A 22,749-nucleotide genomic window follows, 5' to 3' on the forward strand; every position below is an offset into this window, starting at 1 on the left:
TGTATCAGGAAAGAGACATTCAGACACCAGGCATTTCTATCATCTTCAATATCTCCAACACATAAAGAATTCAACAATCAGATGAGGCCAATCTTCACCTAATATTCAGAAGTAATTCATAAATCACTTTGTTATTGTTATATTGGCAAGGCATTGTTGTCCATTTTGTTGAGAACTGCCTAAATGCTTCCACATATTTGAGTGTTGAAAATGAATACTCCTGTAATTCTGAATTTTTTGTTACACAACCCTCAAAATGGAATCATGACTTGTCTACTGTGCACTTTGCTGTTATTTATGCAGTATATAAATGCAAGGTAAATATTTATTCTCATTTTCCACTGCGTGCACTGACTGATATCTCCAAAAGTTAACAGCAGCATTATGAACTGCAAATGATGACACATTGTCAAAGTTGAAACCATTTGGTTAGATGCCTCTTACATTTTCAAATATTCCCAATGTAATTTCATAACTGTCTTGTACATAATGAGGCAATGGATTTTTCCTCTTTCAACTGTGTAACAATGAACAACTATTAGAACTACTTTATTATTTCCAGAGTTTGAGGGATCAGTGGCCACAGAGAAAGTATGCCCTTTTCAACCAAGTTTTTAATTGTTTTCTCACTTGAAAGAGGAGCTAATTTATTACTGGCAGCACAGAAGGCATTTGTCTCATCAAGATATATCATTTTAACTGTGGGTGAATTCCAGACAACAACACTATTTAATTTGCTGTCACAATTAAGTGATTTATAGGACTGACTATACTATTAGCATCATACTAATACTCTGACATTCTCGTTACTTCTGCAAGGGCCATGGAGTTATTTTCGGAGCTTTCACACTTCTCAGGAACAGAGGAGTATGAGTTTTACTCTTAGAAGCTGTGCCACAGTAATTTTTACAATCCACTCCATTTGCATGTTGTCTTCCATCTGACAGATCACCACAAGCACCCGAAAATCTCCTACATAAACTATAGTGAGCTTTAAGGCAATTACTGCTGTCTTTACTGATCCATGGAAATAATTCCTTTGGCCACTGCAGCAATACAAAGCTTCTGGTGCTCACAGAGTAGATCTGCTGATGGATGATACCATCCACAGGCGCTGTCATGGCTGTGATCTATGAGGGGCTGTTATTTGACAAATGAAAATTATGTAAACAGTACTCAAACTCAATCTTGCCTCATGATGACTCTGTCTGTTCCATACCCCCTGCCTACAGTGCCCAGAACAGCCAGCTGTTATCTCATGATAAATATCGAGGATAAAATTATCATCAGACAGCACCAGGTTGTCTGCATGATGTAATCCTGACTCTTTTAGGTAGCTGGAGCTCTTTTAGCTCTCTTAGGTAGTCTGGAGTGTTTCTGGAGGTGTATCTCACACATTTCCAGAAAGTAATTTTCATTTCAGTGGTTGTTGAAATAATTTCTGCAGAAATTTTTGCTAAGAAATCTAAGATGTGCTGTTTCTAAGGGTACTGAATACATTAAAATCACTGTTGTTTGATACCAAGCACCCCAAAAACTGTTTTCAGCAAAGTCCTTCTGCAGGTGTGACTTGCTTCACTCCTGCCAGGCTCTGCAATCCTGGCAGGAGCCCCTTCCTAAAATTCTCCTCCAGCACCAAGGTTGCTCCTTTCTCCTCTTAGCCCCATGGATCTGTAATCCTCCTCCCCCAGCCTGCAGAGCAGCTCAGAAAACACCAATGACACAGCATAAAAAAGTCCTACAAGGGCTGGAGTACTCCTCTATTTATAGGTCGCTAAATCTGACTAAAAAAAACTTCCAGAGAGCACCAGTCAAATTGCTACCTAGACGTTTCCAGGCCCAGCCAGGGCATGCTGGCTTACTGCCATGTTTTTAAATCCTACCCTGTGCATTGAGCTTTCTTAGGAAAATCTGCTAGTGCTCATATGTGGGCTGTTACTATTGACACAAACATTAATGAACATTCCCCTATTGCTTCCTTACTAAGCTGCAAGTGCGAGAAACCAAAACAATAGCATGACCTGACAGTCTCAGGCATGTAAGCACATCCAGCACTTCTATTTCAGATGTGTAGCTGAGTGCAGCTCACTTAGAAAGGGAATAATTTGGGTTTAAGTGTTATGTTTGTTTTTTCTTCTAAGACTATGTTTTTTGCTGGCTGAATTCTACACTGGGAAAAAAATGTTTCATCAACAACAAAGTAGGTTGGAGTGGTTCTGCAATTCGTGATGGATTGGCTGAGCCTTCCTCTCACACAATCAGTGAAATAAGAGATGTTCCATACAATAAGAGTCACAGGGACAACTTCAGAACAAAGCAAACCTCTTAGAATTGTCTCTCAGAATAAGAACTGATAATCTTGTTACCCTAGGGAGCACAGAAAAGGGACCTACACACAAAAGAGCCAGAATCCCCTCATCTTCCTTCAAAATATGAGCACATAAACTGAGAGCCTCACAGCTTTAACTCTGAGATGCTGTTCAGGTATCACCTAATCCAGGACATATCTGAACTCCTCAGCAGCTCACACCCCAGCCTCAGGCTGCCCTGCACACCTGATGTCCCATGTGCAGAAGCAGCTGAGCTGTGGTCGTGTTGGCAGGCTCATCCCGCTATCAGGAGGAGCTCTAGAAACCCAGAGATAAACCAACCAACCTGAGGTGCAGCAGGGGTGACTCCTGACTATGGACAGTCGGGTTCAAAGCTGTTTCCACTCTGCACCAAAGGCCAAAGCCTCTCTCTGCTGACTGCAGAGAGCCATCCAGGGAGACTCGACTGCTGGGCTAACCAGCCCCGGGTGTGCTCTGCTCCCTGCCTTCCCCAGGGCCTCAATTCACTATTATTTTCTGAACACGGTCTCTTCCAGACTAATTAAATGCAGTGGGGATGGATTGAAAGGAGAAATCCAGGAGGTGAATTTCTGCCGTTCTTCTACTCGTTTTATAAGGGCCCCATAGAGAGAGCCCTCGCACAACCCCACACCACCCACACCCCGAACTTGCTGTGACAGTGATAAGGGGAAGAGGAGAGTTCTGATATTGTCTGGCCCAAGGAATGTACTCACAGGCAGCTCCACTTCATGCACCTGATTTATAACAAGGGTCAGAATAATTCCCAAGCAGCTCCTGCATCAGGGAGCAAACTAATTCCTTTCCTCTCTCCTCGGCTGCGCAGCCCAGAGTCCAGCTGCACCCAAGGTTCCAGCTCACAGTCTATATTCTGCATCATAAAAGAGACAAGAGAGAAATCTAAACTGGAGAAGTAATAACCTGTAAACTAATAAACCAACCCAGCACTTTGATAGTGAGGCACTCCCCAGAGCAGGGATTATTAATGGGTATCCTGAAACAGTGTGTGTCTGTGTTTGAGAGTAGTGGGAAATATTTCTGATGCTCTGTGGATCTTACACATATGCTCTTATAAAATCAGTTCAGACAAATGCAAAGACTATTATAAAAGCAGCCTCCTTCCAGTCTACACACAGAGGCTCTTAAGCAGTTTAAAAAGAAAAGCAGCACAAAACCGCTTGAATAAATAATAATAAAGGTATTAAGCTGCAGTATTAGGAGTAGTTTTGCTTGTCAAAGTATGGGGCTGCACTGTCATTGATTTTCTCTTATAATTGAGATAGTGACATGCATGACTTATGTTTCTTTGGCAGCGAGTGCATGGGAATGGAAGAAGGGATCTTGAAATCCAGTGAAATCTCCAGCTGAGGATTTGATGGCTCTGAAACTGCTGTCGGTCTTGGTTCTTTATTTCCCTCGAACCATAAAATGGGTTATATTAACAATCTGTTATGATGAAAGACAGTTCATGAAGCTAAATGTAATAACGTTTGCAATGTGATCACGGATCTGTGGAGGTAAAGTGTGATAGTAACCAGGAGTGTGAGTATGGATACAGACCCTTCTCAGCCAGAAATGCTGGGAAGCAGATGACAGGCAGACAGATACCCCCAGGGAAGGTCCTATTACCTGTCCTGGTGCTCATTCTCAAATCCCCATCCCCTGCCTCAGTCACACAAACAGGAGTCTTCTCCTTAGTTCATTTTTTAATGTATTCATTTTCAGTGATGAGGATTCAGTGCTCAGTTGCTTCAGTTTGCTATATCCCACCTCAGCTACATGCCATAATGAGACATCCAATTGACTGAAACTCTGAAAGACAACTTTTTTTTTTGTCCCAAACTAATGCCAAACAGCAAAGAATGATGTTTCCATGTAAATCTGAACTACAGTGGACTCCCTTTGTTCCCCTGTCATGTAAAAAATAAAATAAAGTCTGGCAAGGATAGCAGGAAGAATCCAGTCCTTTGTGTCCCGAAGTAAAGTTACTCTCTGGAGAAGGCAGAACAGGAATAAACTTCTTTATGAGTCAGGAGGTTTTACTGACAATAGCTGCTATTATCTCTGTCAAACAGGCAAAGCCTCGAGTGATTGTGGCAAGCAAGAAAGAGGAATGCTGTTTATTCAGTGCTGGAAAACAGACTATTTGCCAGACTGCAAAGAGTACCGAAAAGGTATCGAGTCTCTGTTTGAATTAACCACAAAAATAACCTGCTGAATGAAGAGCTTTTCCATGGACCTCTGCTGCTCTCTAATGGTGCCTTAAAGGATTCTCAGCACAAAGTCTATGTGTTCCTCCTGTAACCAAGTTTCGTAAAACTTTTAATGCAAAACAAACAAAAGAAGCATTCATGAAGTCCTTCGGAGATGTTACCTGAACAGATAACCCACAGGTCAGGTAGCTATTGCTGTACCCATGGCCAGGACATTTGGGATGTGGTGAGGATGCTAATAAAGGAGAGCTAAAACATGGGAATGCAGGTTTGGACTGTATTTTAGATGCAGCAATTGCAGGAGTCTGGGAGATTGCAAACTTCTGGGAAATACCAATTTTCAGGGCTTTGTATAAATTAGAATACAAAATTTTTGTTCATGACTACCAGTATTTCAAAGGAAAAAAATAGCACTGTATTAATTTGGTATAATTAATATAAACTAATATTAATTGCACTTGAGACAGAACATTTGGTTTCACTCTCCTCACACAGATGCCTTTATTTTATCCAGCAATACAGTTCCTTCGAGCATCTGCCAATGCTCAGTCAGCTAATAGCAAGGCCACTTCCACGACCAAAACCAGCCTTGTTTTTATAGAATCACAGAATGGTTTGGGACCTTAAATATCATCTTGTTTCACCCTGTTGTGGGTGACACCTTCCACTATCCCAGGCTGTTCCAAGCCCTGTCCAACCTGGCCTTGGGCACCTCCAGGGATGGGACAACCACAGCTGCTCTGGGCACCCTGTGCCAGGGCCTCAGCACCCTTATAGGGAAGTCTGAGCCCTGACAGCCAATATACATTTCTTCCCTTTAAGTTTAAAAGCATTCACCTTGTCCTAGCTCTGTCTGCCTATGTAAAAAGTTGCCTCGTTTACACAAGCCTACGTTATAAGCCACTTTTAGTAAGATGGGAAAGCACACTTGGGGTCTCACAGCATGGCCTAATGAAATCCAGTACTGGGAGTGATCGTATCCCATGGGGAAAATGAGGGAAAAACAGTATTCACAGCCCTTCTCGGTCCCCAGGTCACCTGTCCCCTCACAGCCACCCCCTCATGGCGCTGGGGGGTCCTGCGCTGTGACTCCTGCCCAGCTCCCGGCATGAAACGGGGAGAAACGGGGCCTGGAGACCGGACCGGGGGAAGGGGTTCATCCCCGGAGAAGGGGCTCATCCCCGAAGAAAGATATCATCCTCAGAGAAGGGGTTCATCCCCGGAGAAGGGGCTCATCCCCGGGGACCATCCCCGGAGGAGGGAGCGGGTGCGGCAGCCCTGCCCGGGGCCGGCGAAGGGCCGTGAGGAGAGCGCAGGGGGGCCGGAGATGGCGCCTTGCCGCGGCGGGTAATGGCGGCGGCGCTGAGGGAAGGGGAGGGGACAGGCCGTGAGGGCAGCGGCCGCCCTGCGCCATCGCCCCCCGCCGGCTGCGGGAGGGAGAGAGGGAGGGATGGGAAGGGAAAGGAAAAGAAAGGCGCCGCTTCCGCCACGGCGGGGCGGGCCCGGGCGGAGAGCGGCGGCGCGGCGGGGCTGGCAAGGGTAGGGGCGGTGAGGGCCGCGGCCCGGCGGGATGGGGGTGGCTGTCTCCATGTCTCCCTCAGGAAAAGCCTGGTGGAGCTGGGGGGGAAAGCAGGGTTTCCCCCTGGGTACCAGCTATCCGCGTTAGCGGGGCCCCTGTCAGAGGCAGCAGGGCCAGGCGGGGGCAGTGATGCCATCGCTGCGGGGCTGCGAAGTCCCCCCCCCAGTCAGGGGTGCGGGTTTGCACTGAAATTAACTTAACCGTGGGTATTTCAACTTATGGAAAGGATTCGGTCTTTTTGTAGCTCGTGGCGCTTGTTTTTAATCCAATGTTGTCATACTGTTGTTGTCGTTTTGTTCTTTTTCGGAAGCGATGGAAGCGGGTCCCATCGTGACGTCCAAGCAGCGAGAGGAGGTGGTGCACGGCGTGCCGACGGAGGTGGTGTGCACGGCCTTCTCCAACTCGGTCCTCGTGGTGGTCACTCAGTACGGCAAGATGGGGACCATCGTCTACGTGGACCCCAACACCATCGGCGACAACGTGGGCAGGCCCTCGCTCACCACGAAGGTGCTGCTGGGCAAGGATGAGGTGAGGTGAGAGCGGATGCGAAGCGCAGAGGCAGCAAGGATAAGGGGGAAATGTGGTAGGTGGGGCTGTGCGAGTTGCCAGGGAGTTGATGAATCACAGCAGTTAAGCAGTGTTTGAATAGTGATAAGATTAATTTTAAAATGAGGAAAGAGGGGCTCATCAGAAAAGTATGTGTGCTCGTCTGCTCTTGGACATAAAAGTTTAACTAAGCGTGAGTGGTTTGCCGATCTGTTGTTTTGTGTCCTGCAGGATATGGATTGCTTCTGCATGTTTATGGAAAGTTTGATAAAGTTCTGTTGATTTAAGGGTTGCAAGATTAAATATGCAGCCATTGATAACCTTTTTGGGTTTCTGTTCCAGTGAGTTTGTTTTCTTTTTCAGGTCTATTTTCCCACCCCCATCCTCCCCCGTCTATGCCAGCCCCATGGTGAACTTTAGTTGCCCACTCCCAAGTGTGCCTGCCAGCACCTTCCCTTGATAAAGTTTAATTTGTTTTGCTTCAACAAAATGAGGTTTTTATCGACCATTTCACAAAGCTAGAGAGAAAGCAGAAGCAAATGTGTTTCGTAAAGCATCTACTGGTAAAACATTAAAACAGAAAGTTACAGAGCTACAAGATTATGAGGCTTTCCACCAGGGTTGAAGAATTCATGAATATGAATCACATATTACTTGCTAGCTTTAACTAGACAAGCTATAGCAGCACGAGTTCCTGATTCTATCCATGACTTCCCCTTGTGGAGTTCTTTCTCTTGAGCAATAGCCTTCCCTTTTTGGGAGATATTTTGCTTTCTCTGCTTTGATATCTGCAAATGATGACCACCTCCACCCCCAAGCTTATTTTGGGTTTTATTTGGAGATGGGAAGTGCTATGTTTACTTTGATCATTCTATTTTTAAATACTTTTAACTAACTGATCTAAAGTTCAAGAAAAGACTTTCACTAGTTTGCTGCTTTCCTGCTTGTCACTGCTAACATCCTTCTTTGGGATGTTGCACACTTCCAAACAGCAGCTAAAATCAAGCAAACTCATCCTTCCAACAACTACACAGCTATGGGTGTAAATAAACCCTAGACAAGCTGGGTGGTTCCAAGCTGTGCTGGATGAGGTTGAGACTGGGCATGAGACAACACCTCTTCACCAAGAGTGTGGTCAGACACTGGAACAGGCTTGAGGTGGTTGAGGCTCTGAGCCTGTCAGTGTTTAAGAGCCATTTGGACACTCCCCTGAATAATGTGTTAACCTGGTCAGCTCTGAGTTGTTCAGGCAGTTGGGCTAGATGTCATCGTAGGTGCCTTCCAAGTGAAATAGTCAATGCTGTTCTGCTCTATTCTTGTTAAAGAAACCTCATGGAAAAGGTTATATCCCTTTTTTTGCCTCCTTCAGCCTCACTACTTATTTCTGCTTTTCATTATTCTATTAAAATAAAAAGCAACATGTCTGTAACACCAGGCATACAAAAACTGTGTATATAACACCATTTGGGGATCTCTAGGAATTACAAAAATAACAGCTTTTTTCCAGAGCTTGTCAGTGGAACATCCCCTCTTCAGAACAAATTTTTAAACAAAAAAACTGTACTTGCAAACTTCTTTAGAAACCTGGCTGTGAAGGAAATAAAGGCATTTGGATCCACAGCATTTCATATAATTTAACACTGGTGCCATAGTTTAGGTGGGAGGATTATGGAAGGAAGGATTCTCTGTACTGAGTTTCCAAGTTTCCCAGACAGTGCTGAACTCAATTCAAGTAGTTTCAGGGTGGTGTGGGTGGCTGGCACACTCATGGGACCAAACTCTTCCCTTTTGAGCTGGTTGAGAAAGTGCTTTCTGGAGTTCCCTGTCCTGTGGCTTCCCTTTGCTGACCATGTTGGAACTCCTCAGTGGGAGTCCAGGATCAACAGGTTCTCCACGTCAGTGCAGGACTCTTCCTCTCCTAACTCCTGCAGGAGGGCTCTCCCATCTGTAGGAGTGTACATCTGTATCCCTTTGCTTTTCAGCCCCTCGTTCATGTTTGTGCCAAAAACCTGGTGGCATTCGTGTCGCAGGAAGCTGGGAACAAACCTGTTCTCCTCGCCATGGCTTTGAAGGACAAAACCATGGAAGGAATACAGGCTCTACGAGAAGTGATCCGAAGTTGCCAAGTGTGGTGAAGTTGTGCCATCTGGATTCAAGGAAATGATCTTGAGCCCATGACTCATCACCACCTATTTAAAAGGACTAGAAATGAAAATGATGGAATGTCTTTGTGGTGGTTTTGGACGTCCTGAGGAATTTCATGAATTTTTCTCTACTGTGTAGAACATTTGTGGGTTTTATTACTGGGACAGGTTTGCAAGTCCATATAGACAGTGGTGAGACGAGAGCAATTGTCTCAACATAGAAGTGCTACTTTTATCATGGTGGGTGGATCATTTTTTTGGGAAAGGGCTCAGCTCTGCACATGTGTCCTGAGCAGCAGCAGATGCCAAGCTCTGTAGCTGTGCCATACCGCAAAGGGGGAACACCCAGAACACCCAGTGCAGAGAGAATAAAAGAAACATTGTCAAATCAAATTTTACCTGTTTTCTTTTTTGCTCTGTGAGAATCACTTCAATTGAAATACAAACCTTGGTAAAAAATCAACAGTTGTATAATGGGAAAGGTTTTCTTGCCTTTTTTTAGGAAATGAGTCCTAGATGGCTGCTTTTGTCCTTATGTCCATTCCTTTCTGGATGTAGACTGAATTCATTTTCTACTTTCACTCTGATTTTAAAGAGAGGCAGATCATGACGCTCTGCAGATTTCATGAAAGCTAATGTCAGGGTGGAAGACAGGAACCCAAAAGAGTTGTAAGAAATAATCTCTGCTAATGGATTACGTGGTACCAACACATCGGAAAAACAGAACATCCATAGGCTGATCACCTGCAATGAGCATCTGTCTTAAGAGACATGGGGACAGATGGTTTGAGGGGTTACACAGGGGTGTTACTGCCAATTCATTTACAAAAAGTGTCAGATTAGTTGCATGAGCTGATGCAAAGATTAGTAGCCAAACTTTTGCCTTTTGCTTGGAAAGCACATTTGTTTTCACTTCTTGTAATAAACAACAACAAGTAGTAAATTTTTAAGTGAGCTGTTACACACTTTCGTCACTTATGAACTTGACAGCCCGGACAGAGGCCAGGTCTTGGATTGTGGGCAGGGAGGAATTGTGCTAAGACCAATTGGTACAGCAGAATTAACACACAGCCTGTGCCTGCCCCATCATGGTGATCCAGCTGCCAGGTCATTCTGCTGCTGAAAAATCCCCTAGAAGTAGAAAAGCAGAAAATGGATTTTGAAAGGACTCTTTTCTCTGAAGTAAGAGTTATTTACAGCATTTAAAGGGATTATGAGAAATGAAAGTTTTTTAAAAATACAGTCAAACACTGCAGGCTTCCAGCTGCCCTTGACAAGAAATTTCATCTAAAAATAATTTTCTAAACTGTGCTTCCAAGAATCAAAGATTCGCATCTGTCAGAGCTATAAATTTTTCCTCTTTTACACTTCCCTTTTTTTTTTCTTTTTTTTTTCTTGTCTAGGAAGGCTGAGAGAGACATGTGGAATTAGTTATTGTCAATCTTGGTTTGCTAGTAGGGATTCTCTCCTGACAGAACTGAGGCTCTTACTGTGTCCATAGTTCCAGCAGCTTGAGGAGAACATGCATGAATCAGCAAATTGGATGGAAATTGCATTTTCACTGTGGCAATACAGTGGCATACCACTGCATGCCCTAAAGAACTGTGTGTTTACTACCTAAAAGCCAAGCACAAGTTAAGCACCTTCATTTCCTGGCTGTGTATGTGCCACCTGGTCTGCACAGGGTGGTGGGTGAGGAAAGGATGTGGAAACCTCTGTGATTTGATGCTTGGAGCCAGGACAGACTTACCTTGCTGCCTTTCCATGTGTGATAAATTAAGAGCACGAGCAATTGGTCCTTCGACTTTGCTCCTCTCCGCTGCACAATAAACCAAGGGGAAGGCCTGCTCAAACAACAGGCACAAGGTGCCACCAGCTGCCTGCCTTTTAGTCGTCGCTCTCCTCTAGGCAGGGATTAATTCCCAGTTGCTGGGAAAGCTGCCTCTGCCACCCAGGCAGAGCTCTTGCCCTCGGCAGGACGTGTGCTGGGCGGGGGGCAGCGGCGTCGGGCCGCACCGCAGCTTTCCATCCGTGTTTGCTTTCCGGGCGTGGGTGCCGAGCACGGCGGACTGGAAAGGTAAGTTGGGTAGCTTTTCTGCGGGACACAAAGCCCGACCTGCTGCTCCAGCTCCCGCGGGGCCCGGGGCGCAGGGAGGGCGCTGGCAGGGTGAGCCGGGCACAGCGAGGCGGTGCTGTAAGGTAAGCGGGGCCGGCCGGGCCCGGGCCACAGCAAGGCCCGTGGGGGGCTGGCAGGGACAGTGGGACGCTGGTGGGAAAAGCGGGGTGCTGGTGGGACAGGGGAGCAGCGAGGGCGAGTGGGGTGCTGCCAGGCCCAAGGGGAGCGGGGCACTTGCGAGAACCGGGGAGCAGCGAGGGTAAGCGGGGCAGCGGCAGGGCCCGCGGCCAGCGGGCGGGCAGGGCCGGGACGGTGTCCGGAGGAGGAGTCTCCAACCGTGCAGGTGGAGCAGGGCACGGGGGATGCACAGCCCGGTGCACGGCAGCCGGACTCCCTCCCGGAGCAGCCCCAAAGGGTGAGTGGGGCCCTGGGGGGTGTACGGCATGCTGGGGGAAACCCCACAAAGCAGGGTTGGCCCAGCCAGTGGTTCTGAGCACCTGTGGGAGCCGCTGGGAGGGCAGAGCCTGCTCTGAGAGCCCTGTGCCTGCGTCATGCACTCCTCCAGATGGGCTTCGGAGAGGGCTCGCTGCTGCCCTGCCGCGATTTGTAGCTGTGTGCTGCCGGTCCTTCCCCTTGAGTGGCCTGATGGTGGTGTGGAGAGGCTGGTCCCGTAAATAACCCGAGTGTCCTGGCTTTGTCTGACAGCAGTCCGGAGGAAAGGCATGCCTCCTGCTCTGGTGGGGCTAAACCGGCTAAACCTGGATGCTCCCTTCCCCAGGATGTGGGTCAGGGATCTCAGAGGTGCTTGCTGGGGGCTGCGAGGGCTCACCTTTCCCTGCTGACTTGCTTCACCCCACGGGGGATTGCCACTGAAGTGGGAATTTGTCCTGGGTGCTGCAGGACACAGGGAGGGACGTGAGCTGGGAGTCTGGGCTCTGGCAGCCGGCAGATGGAGGGGAATCCCTGGCAAGGTGAAAAGCCCATTTGCAGGTGGTCTGCCTGAATACAAGCTTCACTGCTCCGTTTATCTTTTCAGTTTTCACTTAGCATCTCTAATATCCCAGGGAGTGTGTGTAACAGGTAGACACTGTATGGCACGTACCTGCAAGGTGTCTGAAAACAGACAGATTGGATATGGCTCAGTCCCATGGAGGAGCTGAATTTTGCAGCTGGTGTTATTCCCGGTGTCTCGTTGCTGCCTTTGTTTTGGAAGCAAATGGCTCTCTAACTGCATTGAATTGCCTGACTACCTTGCACGGCCGGGATCTAATTACCTGTGGAGCTGGGAGCCCTGTCTCTGAACGGCACCGAGGCTTTTGCTTTTAATGACTTGTTCTGCAATGTTCAGAGTGTGACAATGTCGGGGAGGCTGCCAGGACTGGCTGTTGGTGCCACCGTGCTCACACCGCGATGGCTGGGAAAGTTAATAGGAGATGGGATGTCTTGGGACAAGCATCTGTGGCACAGCACTGCGTTGAAAACAGAATAAATGGATCTAGTGAAGAGCACAGCTCTCTGCCGTGTCTTGGGGAGTAGGCTGGATCACTAGAAAAGTGGCTAGAAAAACACAGCTAGAAAGAGTGAGCTTTCATCCTGCTCTGTCATGATGCTCTGGCGGAGGCAAAGCGTGGCCAAATCCAGCTATTTAGCCCCAGCCAGCAGCAGGGCAGCCCCAGAAGGAGTGAGGAGTGATTTGGGATCTGGGCACAGCCGGACTCTCATCTCCTTCCCGGTGCCACGAGCTATCTCCGTCCTCCTGTTAATGTTTACACGGCAGGTCCGGCAGCATCCAAGTCTGTCCAAAGACCAGCTCCCGCCCCGGCTTTCCCGGGATCCTTTTTCCTGCTGCCAGGGCAGGACCACAGGACGGTGGCAGGGGGAAGAGCGCGGCTCCCTGCTGCCTGTGTAACACTATCGGCCCCGCTGCTGTCCCGCAGCAGCTCCAGCCCCGCTCCCAGCGCGCAGCTACTCCGGGCTGAGCTGCTGGGGCCTCGCCAGCTGCCCGGGCATCTCCGCTTACAGCACTGCTGCCAGGCGGAGCCGGGGAAAGGTATTTTTAGGGCTGTTGATCTGACACCAGCTGAGTTTGCTCTCCGGTGAGGTTGGGGTTCGGTGAGAGGGCAGAACAGGGAGCCGCAGGGTCAGCTCTTGCTTTGGTTTGTTTAATTGGACCGAGGTCATTCCCTGCCGCTCTTATCTGTGGCAGATATTTTTATGCTCCTCTGCAGTTCATGCTTACAGTTTTACCACAGGTGATAGTTACCCAGCAGCTAAAATATTTGTTTATTAACAGTGCACTGAGAAGCGTCTATATTGTTAGAGTTCAGCTTGCAGATTGTTGGGTTTTTAAACCACTATTGTTATACTTGGGAAAAAGCAGCTTTCCATAGATTAACAGAAAGAAAACCCAAACATGGCAGTTTATACATCTGTTGGCCTTGAGATATGAAGCTGCCCTATAAATAATTGCTTATTATTAGGTTGGTCCTTGCTGTCTGTAACCACAGGGTACACGGTGTCCATATGCCCAGCCACCCTCTGCACCAGGAATGCTCAGTGCCTTGGGGCAGCCAGCTTTGAGGAGCACACGCCGAGCAGGGAGATGCCAGAGCACTCCTGCATCCCCAAGGGCAGCAGCTCTGCCTCTGCCATGGCAAGCTTGCTCCCTTGTGCTCAATTTGGGTGCAGGAGGGACTGCTGGCTGTCCTTCAGGTCTTGGGGTTGGCACTGCTGGCACACTGACACCCCCACAATCCCAAAATAGCTGGGTGAAGAATGTGGGTGACACTAAATGTCTGGTTTCTTGGGCATCCCCAGGCTTTGCCCCCAGCAGGCCACACATTATGAAAGGAGCTAAATTTGGGGAGGACCTGGTGTTTTCTGGGCTCCCAAGGAAGATGACACGAGTGTCCTGATGGCTTGTTGGTAAGGGACTCTATTATCCTGGGTGAGGGATTGGTTTAATCCTTAAGTCTCCGGTTTCTGATGAAAAAGGTTCCTGAGCCACAAGTGTGAACTCACAGGGGTGCAAATATGCACAGATCAGTCCCTTTCAAGTGGCAGTGAGTCCTGAAAAAGTAAGGAGCAAAGCTGGGAAGGAGAAGTGTGTCTTTTGGGAGACATGGGAACTGCATGGACCTCAGGAAAAAGAGGGTCTTCTCCTGAAGGATATTTGTATTTGCTTGCTGGGAGAAGTAAACACAATCATGGCAAAGGGGCTGGTTTGGGTGAAGGACACCCTGGAAAAGCCCTGGGGAGGAGATAAACCTCACAGGAGGTTTGTACATGCTGTGTGGGCTGGGAAATCTGCTGGGACCTTCCCTGTCCTGCACCACTCCCCTTCCCTCTCCCTCCCTGCAGATGAGTAATGCCACACGTGCTGTGCCCTCTCCCGTGGCACCTGGCACGCCAGGGCCTGGCACAGCAGCCAGGCTGGCCTCAGCCCCGCCATTCTCAGCTGTTGCCCTGCTTACGGCTGCCCACAACAACTCCCAGGAGAGCCAGCAGCTTTTCCTGACCACGACAGCAGCACAGGCCATCTCTGGCATCTTCGTGTGGTCAGCACTCATCGTCACCTTCCACCAGGTATGGGCTGCAGCACACGTGGGGCTCAGCACAGGGGTTCACATGAGAGCAAAACTATCAATTGTCCCCAAGTCCCTTGCAAATCACTCAGCTCTGGGTAAGTATTTCTTCCTGTTGCTGCCCAGAGGAGATATCCCTGCTGTCAGGAGCCTGGTGCTGGCAGCTCGTAAGGATAGACTTTGCCCACACTCTCCCCAGGTGGTTGCCAGTGCCAGGAGAGGCTGCAGGGCATTGGCACTGCCCAGAGGCAACACCCAGTGGGGCATTTGAGGTGTTTGGGGTGCCCAGCAGCAGCTGCCTTGAGGCACACCCTGAGTGGGCATGGTTTAGGGGGCTGTGCAGGTCCATGCTGCTGAAGGCAGCCCTGGGGCAAGTGGCTGTCTCCAAGCACAGGGATGGGGCTGCACAGGGGAGGGCACATTCCTCACGCAGCCCAGGGAAAGAACCCGATTTCCACACTTTTTCATGCAAGGGATGGGCCCAGGGACTGGGATGGAGCCTGTTGTGTGTGTGTTCACTGTGATGGGTCTGTGGTGGAAAGCTGGCAGAGCTCTCACCCCAGAGAGGAAGGTTAACACAGCACCCCTGTGCCTTGGGGGCACCTCTAGTTCCCATCCTGACCTGTGGCAGCCACAACTCTGCATGCTGGGCACTTTGCAGATCTACACACACCTGAGGAATTACACCATCCCCAAGGAGCAGCGCTACATCATCCGCATCCTCTTCATCGTGCCCGTCTATGCCTTTGACTCCTGGCTCAGCCTCCTCCTCCTCGGCAGCCACCAGTACTACGTCTACTTCGACTCGGTGCGGGACTGCTACGAAGGTGAGCACAGCATCTGCTCAGCAGGGAGGCTGAAGGCAAAGCAGGGCTCTCATCCTGCTCACCTGTCTCTGGAGCGTCTTGCGTTGCAATCTCCATTGCTTCGCTTCCCACTCTCCCTTCCTCCATGAAGTTTTCCCCTTCTCTGTTGGCAGCAGAGCTGCAAACAAATATGAGCTGCTGCCTTTCAGACACAGGCTTGGAGGGACCCCAGCACCACATCCCTGGAAAAGAGGTTTTCTGGCTACCTGTGGAGTAGAAGTGCAGCTTCTCTAAAACACAAGGCAGATGTACCCAAGAAACTGGGGAGTTGGGGTGTGTTGAAGTGCAAGGGAAACTTGTCAGGATTAAGGCTGTTTTTTTGCCTTGGTCCTCTCTTCTTCAGGAACTAAGTTGTGTGGGCATTTGCATTACTTCAGGTTTGTTGTATATGAAAAATAAGTGGTGAGGATGTCCAAGAAAACTTTCAAGACCTGCAGCTTGCTGGCCACCAGCCATTTGTGCTGCCCCTTAGTAATTCTGAAGTACTTCCATGCAGATGGTCCCTGGATAGACTGTGTATGCCCAGAGGAGCTGCTGTGTCTGTAATGAACTCTGTGCACATAGTGCAATGTGTCTGACTCCACTTGGAAGTCAAATAAATTTGACCTGCTGCTCATCTTACTGGGCTCTCACCCACCACCATCCCAAATCTTGATGCAGTGCCAGGTTGGATGAGGAAACACCTGAGCAGGAAGGAATGTGAGATGAAACAGCCCCCTCCAGGACTTCCATCAGTCCTGCTGATCATGTCTGCCCTTGCCTTGGCAGCTTTTGTGATTTACAGCTTCCTGAGCCTGTGCTTCGAGTACCTCGGAGGGGAGAGCACCATCATGACAGAGATCCGAGGGAAGCCCATTGCGTAAGTCCCAGCATCCTGGGGGTTCCTCCTCCACCACTTTTCCCACCCAGCACCCCCAATGGCATCTCCTTGCCTTCTGCCTCCAGGTCTAGCTGCTTTTACGGGACCTGCTGCCTTCAGGGTATGTCCTACTCCATCGGGTTCCTGCGCTTCTGCAAGCAGGTGGGTACCCCATGGGGAGCATTGACTCCACTTCCCTCAGATGAGGGCTCTCGGGGGGCAGGTTCCTTTCCCACTGCCCTGCCAAGGGGGCTTAGCTTCATTATTCACTTAAGATGCTGGATTTGGAGGCTTTTTTCCTCTGAGGGAGGCAGGTCACCAGCTTGCTGGCACCTGGCCAGCAGCAAGGCTGCTCGCTGTCCTTGCTTCTGACTCACTGCTGAGTCAGGGTCTCCTCCCACTGCAGAGCTCAGATTGCCATCTCTGTCCAGTCCCAGGTTAGCCTGGATGCTGTCTCACTCTCCAGCACTGCACTGTGGGCTGAATCCTGTCACCTGTTTGTCCCCAAGCCCTCTGGTCCCCCACCTTGGACTGGCTATGCTTCCTTTTGAGAGCTGCCTTCTGGAAGCCCCACTCCCTCACATCTGCAGACCTTGTGCTGGTTCATATTTCACCCCGGAGCACTGCTCTGTCCTCTGTGTGTGTCCCTGGAGCAGAGGGGTGGGATGTCCTGCTGCCCATGGCACACCATGTCTCTCCCCTGTGCAGGCCACGCTGCAGTTCTGCATTGTGAAACCCCTCATGGCAATTGTCACCATCATCCTGCAGGCGTTCGGCAAGTACCACGATGGAGACTTCAAGTGAGGATGCTGGGTGGGGCTGGGGGGGTGAAAGGGAGAGGATGGATCCCTGCTCCATCACCAGTGTGTCCTGCCAGTCTCCCCAGGAAGCTGCTCCATGGACAGTGAGAGCATTGTGAGCTTGAAGTGCCAGGGAACAGAGACTCACTGCCCCCAAACAATAAAGGGACAAAACTCCTGTGAGCCATAATAAATAAAATAATAAATAATAAAAAAATGAGGTCCACCAGCAGAGGAGAAGCTGTTACCTCTGCCCTCCTCCCCCTCCTGGGCTGTGTTCTCCCCCACAGCAAAGCTATGCACCCTCCCCTTCCCCATTTGATCTCTCTTTGCCCCCAGCTGCACTTGCTTTGCTCCCCACAGCCCAGGGCAGCAGCTCTCCCTCTCTCTCTCTCTGCCTGCAGTGTCCACAGTGGATACCTCTACATCACCATCATCTACAACTTCTCTGTCAGCCTGGCCCTTTATGCCCTTTTCCTCTTCTACTTTGCCACCATGGACCTGCTGCGCCCGTTTGAGCCAGTCCTCAAGTTCATCACTATCAAGGCCGTCATCTTCCTCTCCTTCTGGCAAGGTGGGTCCCACCATGGATGCTCCGTGCTTCTCCTCTCATAGCCCCACCTGGATCCAGGGTGGAGGAGCAGAACTAATCCCTCTCCCTCCCCCCACACAGGGACACTGCTGGCAATCCTGGAGAAATGTGGGGTGATCCCTGAAGTTCAGATCATCGATGGGAAGGAGGTGGGAGCTGGGACAGTGGCTGCTGGCTACCAGAACTTCATCATCTGCATTGAAATGTTCTTTGCTTCCATTGCCCTGCGCTACGCATTCACCTGCCACGTGTACAGGGAGAAGAAAGAAAACTCAACAGGTAACTCTTCCTCACTTCTTCCTTTCTTCAATGACTAAGGAAAGAGGAAACCTCCCTTATTTTATTAGTATCCCATTACCAATGGGATGCTAAAAGCTACAAGAGGAATTTCTTTATCCTGTACTCCATGCATTTCTTCTCCCTCTTCCGTCATGACACCCACAAGCTAAAACAAGGGGGCAGATAAGGAGACCTTGGTGTGGCTGGGTAGGATTAGGGGATGGTGATGTTACCCACATGCTCTTGGAGAAGATCTATCCTTTGGAACATGGAGCTGGGATTGCCTTCCTTCTCCTTGGAACCGCAAGCTGACGTGGCCCACAATGAGCCCCTGATCTTCAATTTCTAAGGGGAAGTGTCTTGGATCACTTGGGCTCATTGTCTGCTGTCCCATCACCCTCCTGCTCTCCCTGTTTTGCAGCAAACCTCGCCCCGATGCAGAGCATCTCAAGTGGGCTGAAGGAGACCATCAGCCCCCAGGACATCGTGCAGGATGCCATCCACAACTTCTCTCCTGCATACCAGCAGTACACCCAGCAGTCGATGCAGGAGGCAGAGCGCAAAGCACCAGGGGAGAACGGGCATGTGGCCTCCAAGATAGATGGACAGAGCAGCAGGAAGAGCAAAAACATTGAAAAGAGAATGCTAATCCTGTCAGATGAAGAGCTGTAGGAGGTATCAGAAGAGACACTGACACTGAAGAGGTTGTAATCCATGCAGAGGGCAGGTGTCTTGAGGCTGAGACAGCCTGGCTAATCAGAATACTGAGAATCCAGGAACTCTATCCAAAAAGCCAGTCTCTTAAAGAGAAGATGCAATAACCCAGAAAAGGTTAAGTGAAATAGTGCCAGCTCCTGCTGTCATGGATGAAGCTGTGTTGCACCCTGTGTTGCAGCCTGGGCTTTGCTGCCCCACTGCTGCTGTCTCTCTGCCAGCCCTGTGCCAATGCTGGGGGATGCCAGGCAGGGAGGGGAGCTGGAGTGCAGGACAGACCAGCCGCCCTCGCCCTACTCTTACCTCCAAGCAGTGCTGAGGCCTGAGAGAAATGCTTTTCTCAGCACAGTTCTGCTCTAATTTCTCCCAATTTGAGTAAAAAATGATCTCCAAGGGCTCCGTGGAGAAAACCAGCCCAGGAAGGTGACTTCGCTTCACCTCAAAACCCGGTAAAGGTTGAAAGACGTCATTCCTTATTTTTACATCTTTCTCCCTCTCCTTCTCACAGCAAGCTTATAGAGATGTGCAAAAGACCTTTACCATGGAGAAAGAGTAAGTCATCCTCTTCTCCCTCCAGATGTGGATGCAGCTGTCCAAGTAACTCCCCCGGGAGTGTGGCAGGACCTCACTGGGACTAACCAGAGGTCTGCAGCTGCATTTCTGAGAGCTGCTGGTGACAGAAGTGCTTGTTTATGTCTAAACCAGCTTATCTATGAACGGATCAGAAGTTAAAAGGGATTCCAGCTTCCTTATCAGAATCTTTATTAGGGAACCAGACTGTGACTGGTGGTGGTAGGAATTCACTTAGTGGGAACTGTCTGTTCCTCCTAACCCTTCACTATTCCCCATCCCTGGGTTTTGCCTGACCTGTGGGAAGGCAAGCAGGAGCTGAGCCCAGGTGGGTGACCATGGTGAGGATAGAAAGGTGCTGAGGGATGTTGCCACGTGGGGCAAGACCACAGGCAAGGGAAGACTGTGTATGGAGTGATGCTCTTCGTATCAGTGATGGCGAGTTCATATCCTTCTGTTAAGACTTCTTCTCCTTTCTTCCCCATTTCTTAGTCTAATTTCTATTCTTCTGTTAATGAGATGATCCCTGGGAATGAACTTAGGCACTGGTTGGGCTGTTGTCTGGGATGGTAGCTAGCTAGTGGAAGGGTGAGGGCAAATTTATAGCCTCAGATTTGCAGTCATGTGGCAAACAAACCAATGGATAAGGCTTGGAGACCTTTTAAACACAAGTCATAGAATCTGGATCTTTTTTCCCCCTGCTCTTAAGCTGCAAAATGTAAATCACAACACAAAATTATTTATTTTTTTTCTAATAAACAGCATTTTCTTGCACAGAGCAAGCAAGCATTTTCACTGAGCTCAGCAAGCAAAGCCCACGATCTGCCTGTTCCTGCTATAATGCTGATGCTCTTAAGCTTAACGTCCTCCCTGCCCCTCAATGCTGGCCCAGCAGAAATACCTGCACACGCAGCATCCTGCACATTTTGGCATTCCTACAGGATTTGTGCTCATCTTTTTCACTCCACAAAGAACGTGCGTGTCTCTCGCTTCCTCTCCTTGCACAGAACCTCTTCCACCCCTCACCTAAGCTGGGGATGCAGTGCTTCAGAGGTGCTGGATCTGGTTTAGCTAAGCTAAGCCCAGACTCCAGCACCAACAAGATGAGCTCTGTTTATTATTATTATTATTGGAGAAATCTTAGCATGCTATAGCCCAGACTCCACATGAGCAACCTATAGCTCAGCCAGTCGTGCAAGTCCCTCTGGTTGGACGGAGCGCTGCTCATACCTGCTCAGCCGGTGAGACTGCTGCCACTTTTCCTGCAGGAAGGTCCATAAACAAGAGCCAGATGCTGTGCACATCCAGGCATTCATCCAGGATCCTGCACATCCTGGGAGCAAGACTGTCCTGCATAGAAAGTGCAGCCTCAGTACTCGGGGACAAGGCTGCTTGGCTTTGTAATGCAGCCAGAACAGAAGCAGGGACATCTCAGCTGAACATCTTGGTCTTCACCCCTCTGGGAGAGGACAGCCACAGCTGCAGGAACAGAGGCTGCTCTGGCTCCTGGGGCGAGGACAGACTGCAAAGGTGATGATGGCACATCTGCTGGCGTGCTCGCAGCCACTGAGATAAAGACTTGCACAAGAACACAGCAAGAACCGTGGTTGTACTTCATTGCACAATTGATCGACTCCGCTGCATAATGGGCTGCCTCCATTGCTCTGCCAGCAGGTGCAATTCCCAATGCAGACAATAACATTTGCCTATTTATGTCAAGCCCTGATTACTGTATTATATGTAAAACAGATCTTTCTTGCAAGCCAAACAAGGGGGGGGAAGAAAAAAAAAGTCAGCTGTGACTCATGCAAGTCAGCAGTGTGATACCAGCCTGAAGGAGCCGTGCTGGGCTGGACACCAGCTGGCTGCCGCGACGGCAACAGCAGGCACCCTCCCTGCTCCAGCCGGCGAGGCTGGGCCTCCTGCTCGTCCTTCTTCTTGGAGAGGGGAGAGAGGCAAGAGCTGATGGCTCAGGCTGGGCGCTGTCACAGCCCTCAAACCCTTAGGCTGTCAAAAGGCATCCATGGGGAACAGAAATGCCAGCGCTGATGTTGGCTGGACGCGGTCTCCTCTGCTAACGCGTCTCCTCCACCTCCTCAACAAGGACACGGGAAAGCTGGCGGCGAGCACACGGGTGACCTACACAGGAGCCTGCTGTGCCTGGAGCCACGCCAGCAGGCAGCCCGGGAGGAACAGGCGTCTCTCACTGCCAGCAGCAGGCTCCAGTGGTCGGCAGATTTGTTTTCCCGTTGTCGCTTGTCCTCGGGCTTTCCCCAAGGACAAGGCTGAGCTGCAGCTATTGGATCTCCTGGTGTTTTTGGGCTTGGATCAGGCAGGGATGGTCATCACAGGCACTCTCTGCCACTACACCTGCAGGAGCTCAGAGGAGAAGGAAACGGGCTTTCCCCAAGGACAAGGCTGAGCTGCAGCTATTGGATCTCCTGGTGTTTTTGGGCTTGGATCAGGCAGGTTTACACCCCACTCATATCAGGGATGGTCATCACAGGCACACTCTGCCACTACACCTGCAGGAGCTCAAGCTGACCTCCCTAAAAGCAGAGGGGAAGGAAGGCAGCCACTGGCACCACAGCAGAGGCAGCTCTCATGCATGGCTGCTCGCTGCACAGCACCCAGTCAGAGACAGACACTTCTTTTTTTGGGTGCTAGCATTCACCAACAAGTCCCTGGGCACAGCTGCTGGCAGGCACCAGACTGCCAGACCTGTGCCAGAGAGCAGGATTTGTGCTTTCACCACCTTGTTCAGAGACCTTCTATGCTCCTCCCCTATGCATGGTGAACGTTGAGCTTTCTTTCACTTATGAACCTTCACCTGGCCCATTCCTGATGCCCCTGTCCTCTGAACTAATGTTCCTCCATCCCTCCAACAGTCACAACTGGCCCATCTCCCTGTCCCCTCTGTTGTCACCAGCTCCTTGCTGCAGTGACTCCAGGCAGGAGCCAAAGCAGCTGATGATGCTTTTTTTGCTCAGCACAGAGACTGCCATCACCCTCAGGCTTCAGCCACGTGCCTGCTCAGCCAAGCCTGCCTGGCCCCACTAATGACCATCCATTACCTGCTGACACACAAAGCCTTTCAGCCCTGCTCCTCTTCACTTTGCCCTACCTCTTAATTCCAGCTTTGGCCAACACACCCATCTGTCTCCAACCTGCTGCCTCAACACAGGCCAAGTGTTTTACCCCCTTCAGCTGTTCCCTCAAGAAACTCTCCCCTTTGAAATAGGGAATTAAAGCCAACACAACCCGTGAAAGCTCACTGGCAAAAGGTACCACCTTTTCAAAGGCCCCAGTAGGGAAAAGCAAAAAGATGAAGTATTGATGTAAGGGGTTAAAGCAGTTTATTCACAAGCAGTCACACAGGGAAACCATGAAGGGATATTCCACAACCCGAAGGAAGAGAGAGGAGTGTCTCTCTCCAGCACTTCCAGACAGGTCACAGTGTCTCTAAGCCACAAGTGGCTTTGCTCAGCATCACAACTACAGGCAGGTGCCTGCTGAGCTGTCAGTCCTGCTTGTGCTAA

At 49.8% G+C, this 22,749-nt stretch overlaps 2 protein-coding genes across 8 annotated transcripts; both read left to right on the top strand.

Moving 5' to 3' along the window:
- Window positions 1-5,789: 5,789 nt before the first annotated feature.
- Window positions 5,790-9,311, top strand: PSMG3 (proteasome assembly chaperone 3). 4 transcript variants are annotated; one of them, XM_039732102.1, is made up of 3 exons: window positions 5,790-5,908; window positions 6,451-6,668; window positions 8,669-9,311. In XM_039732102.1, exons 2-3 carry the CDS (start codon window positions 6,453-6,455, stop codon window positions 8,819-8,821), a joined length of 369 nt encoding a protein of 122 aa, XP_039588036.1. In that variant the 5' UTR covers window positions 5,790-5,908; window positions 6,451-6,452; the 3' UTR covers window positions 8,822-9,311. The 4 variants fall into 4 exon arrangements, with proteins under 4 accessions (XP_039588036.1, XP_039588037.1, XP_039588034.1 ...); XM_039732103.1 differs by lacking the exon at window positions 5,790-5,908 and adding an exon at window positions 6,019-6,100 and having other exon boundaries at window positions 6,451-6,673; XM_039732100.1 differs by lacking the exon at window positions 5,790-5,908 and adding an exon at window positions 6,020-6,100.
- Window positions 9,312-9,460: 149 nt separating this feature from the next.
- On the top strand, window positions 9,461-20,929 carry TMEM184A (transmembrane protein 184A). Of its 4 annotated transcripts, none has more exons than XM_039732093.1 (9): window positions 9,461-10,907; window positions 14,307-14,531; window positions 15,192-15,357; window positions 16,165-16,255; window positions 16,342-16,417; window positions 16,964-17,055; window positions 17,460-17,629; window positions 17,729-17,926; window positions 18,348-20,929. In XM_039732093.1, exons 2-9 carry the CDS (start codon window positions 14,307-14,309, stop codon window positions 18,596-18,598), a joined length of 1,269 nt encoding a protein of 422 aa, XP_039588027.1. In that variant the 5' UTR covers window positions 9,461-10,907; the 3' UTR covers window positions 18,599-20,929. The 4 variants fall into 4 exon arrangements, with proteins under 4 accessions (XP_039588027.1, XP_039588028.1, XP_039588029.1 ...); XM_039732094.1 differs by lacking the exon at window positions 9,461-10,907 and adding an exon at window positions 10,942-11,029; XM_039732095.1 differs by lacking the exon at window positions 9,461-10,907 and adding an exon at window positions 11,048-11,361.
- Window positions 20,930-22,749: the final 1,820 nt, after the last annotated feature.

This window comes from Passer montanus, unplaced genomic scaffold (assembly GCF_014805655.1).
Source record: "Passer montanus isolate IOZ18808 unplaced genomic scaffold, ASM1480565v1 scaffold8, whole genome shotgun sequence".
Taxonomy (NCBI): Eukaryota; Metazoa; Chordata; class Aves; order Passeriformes; family Passeridae; genus Passer; species Passer montanus.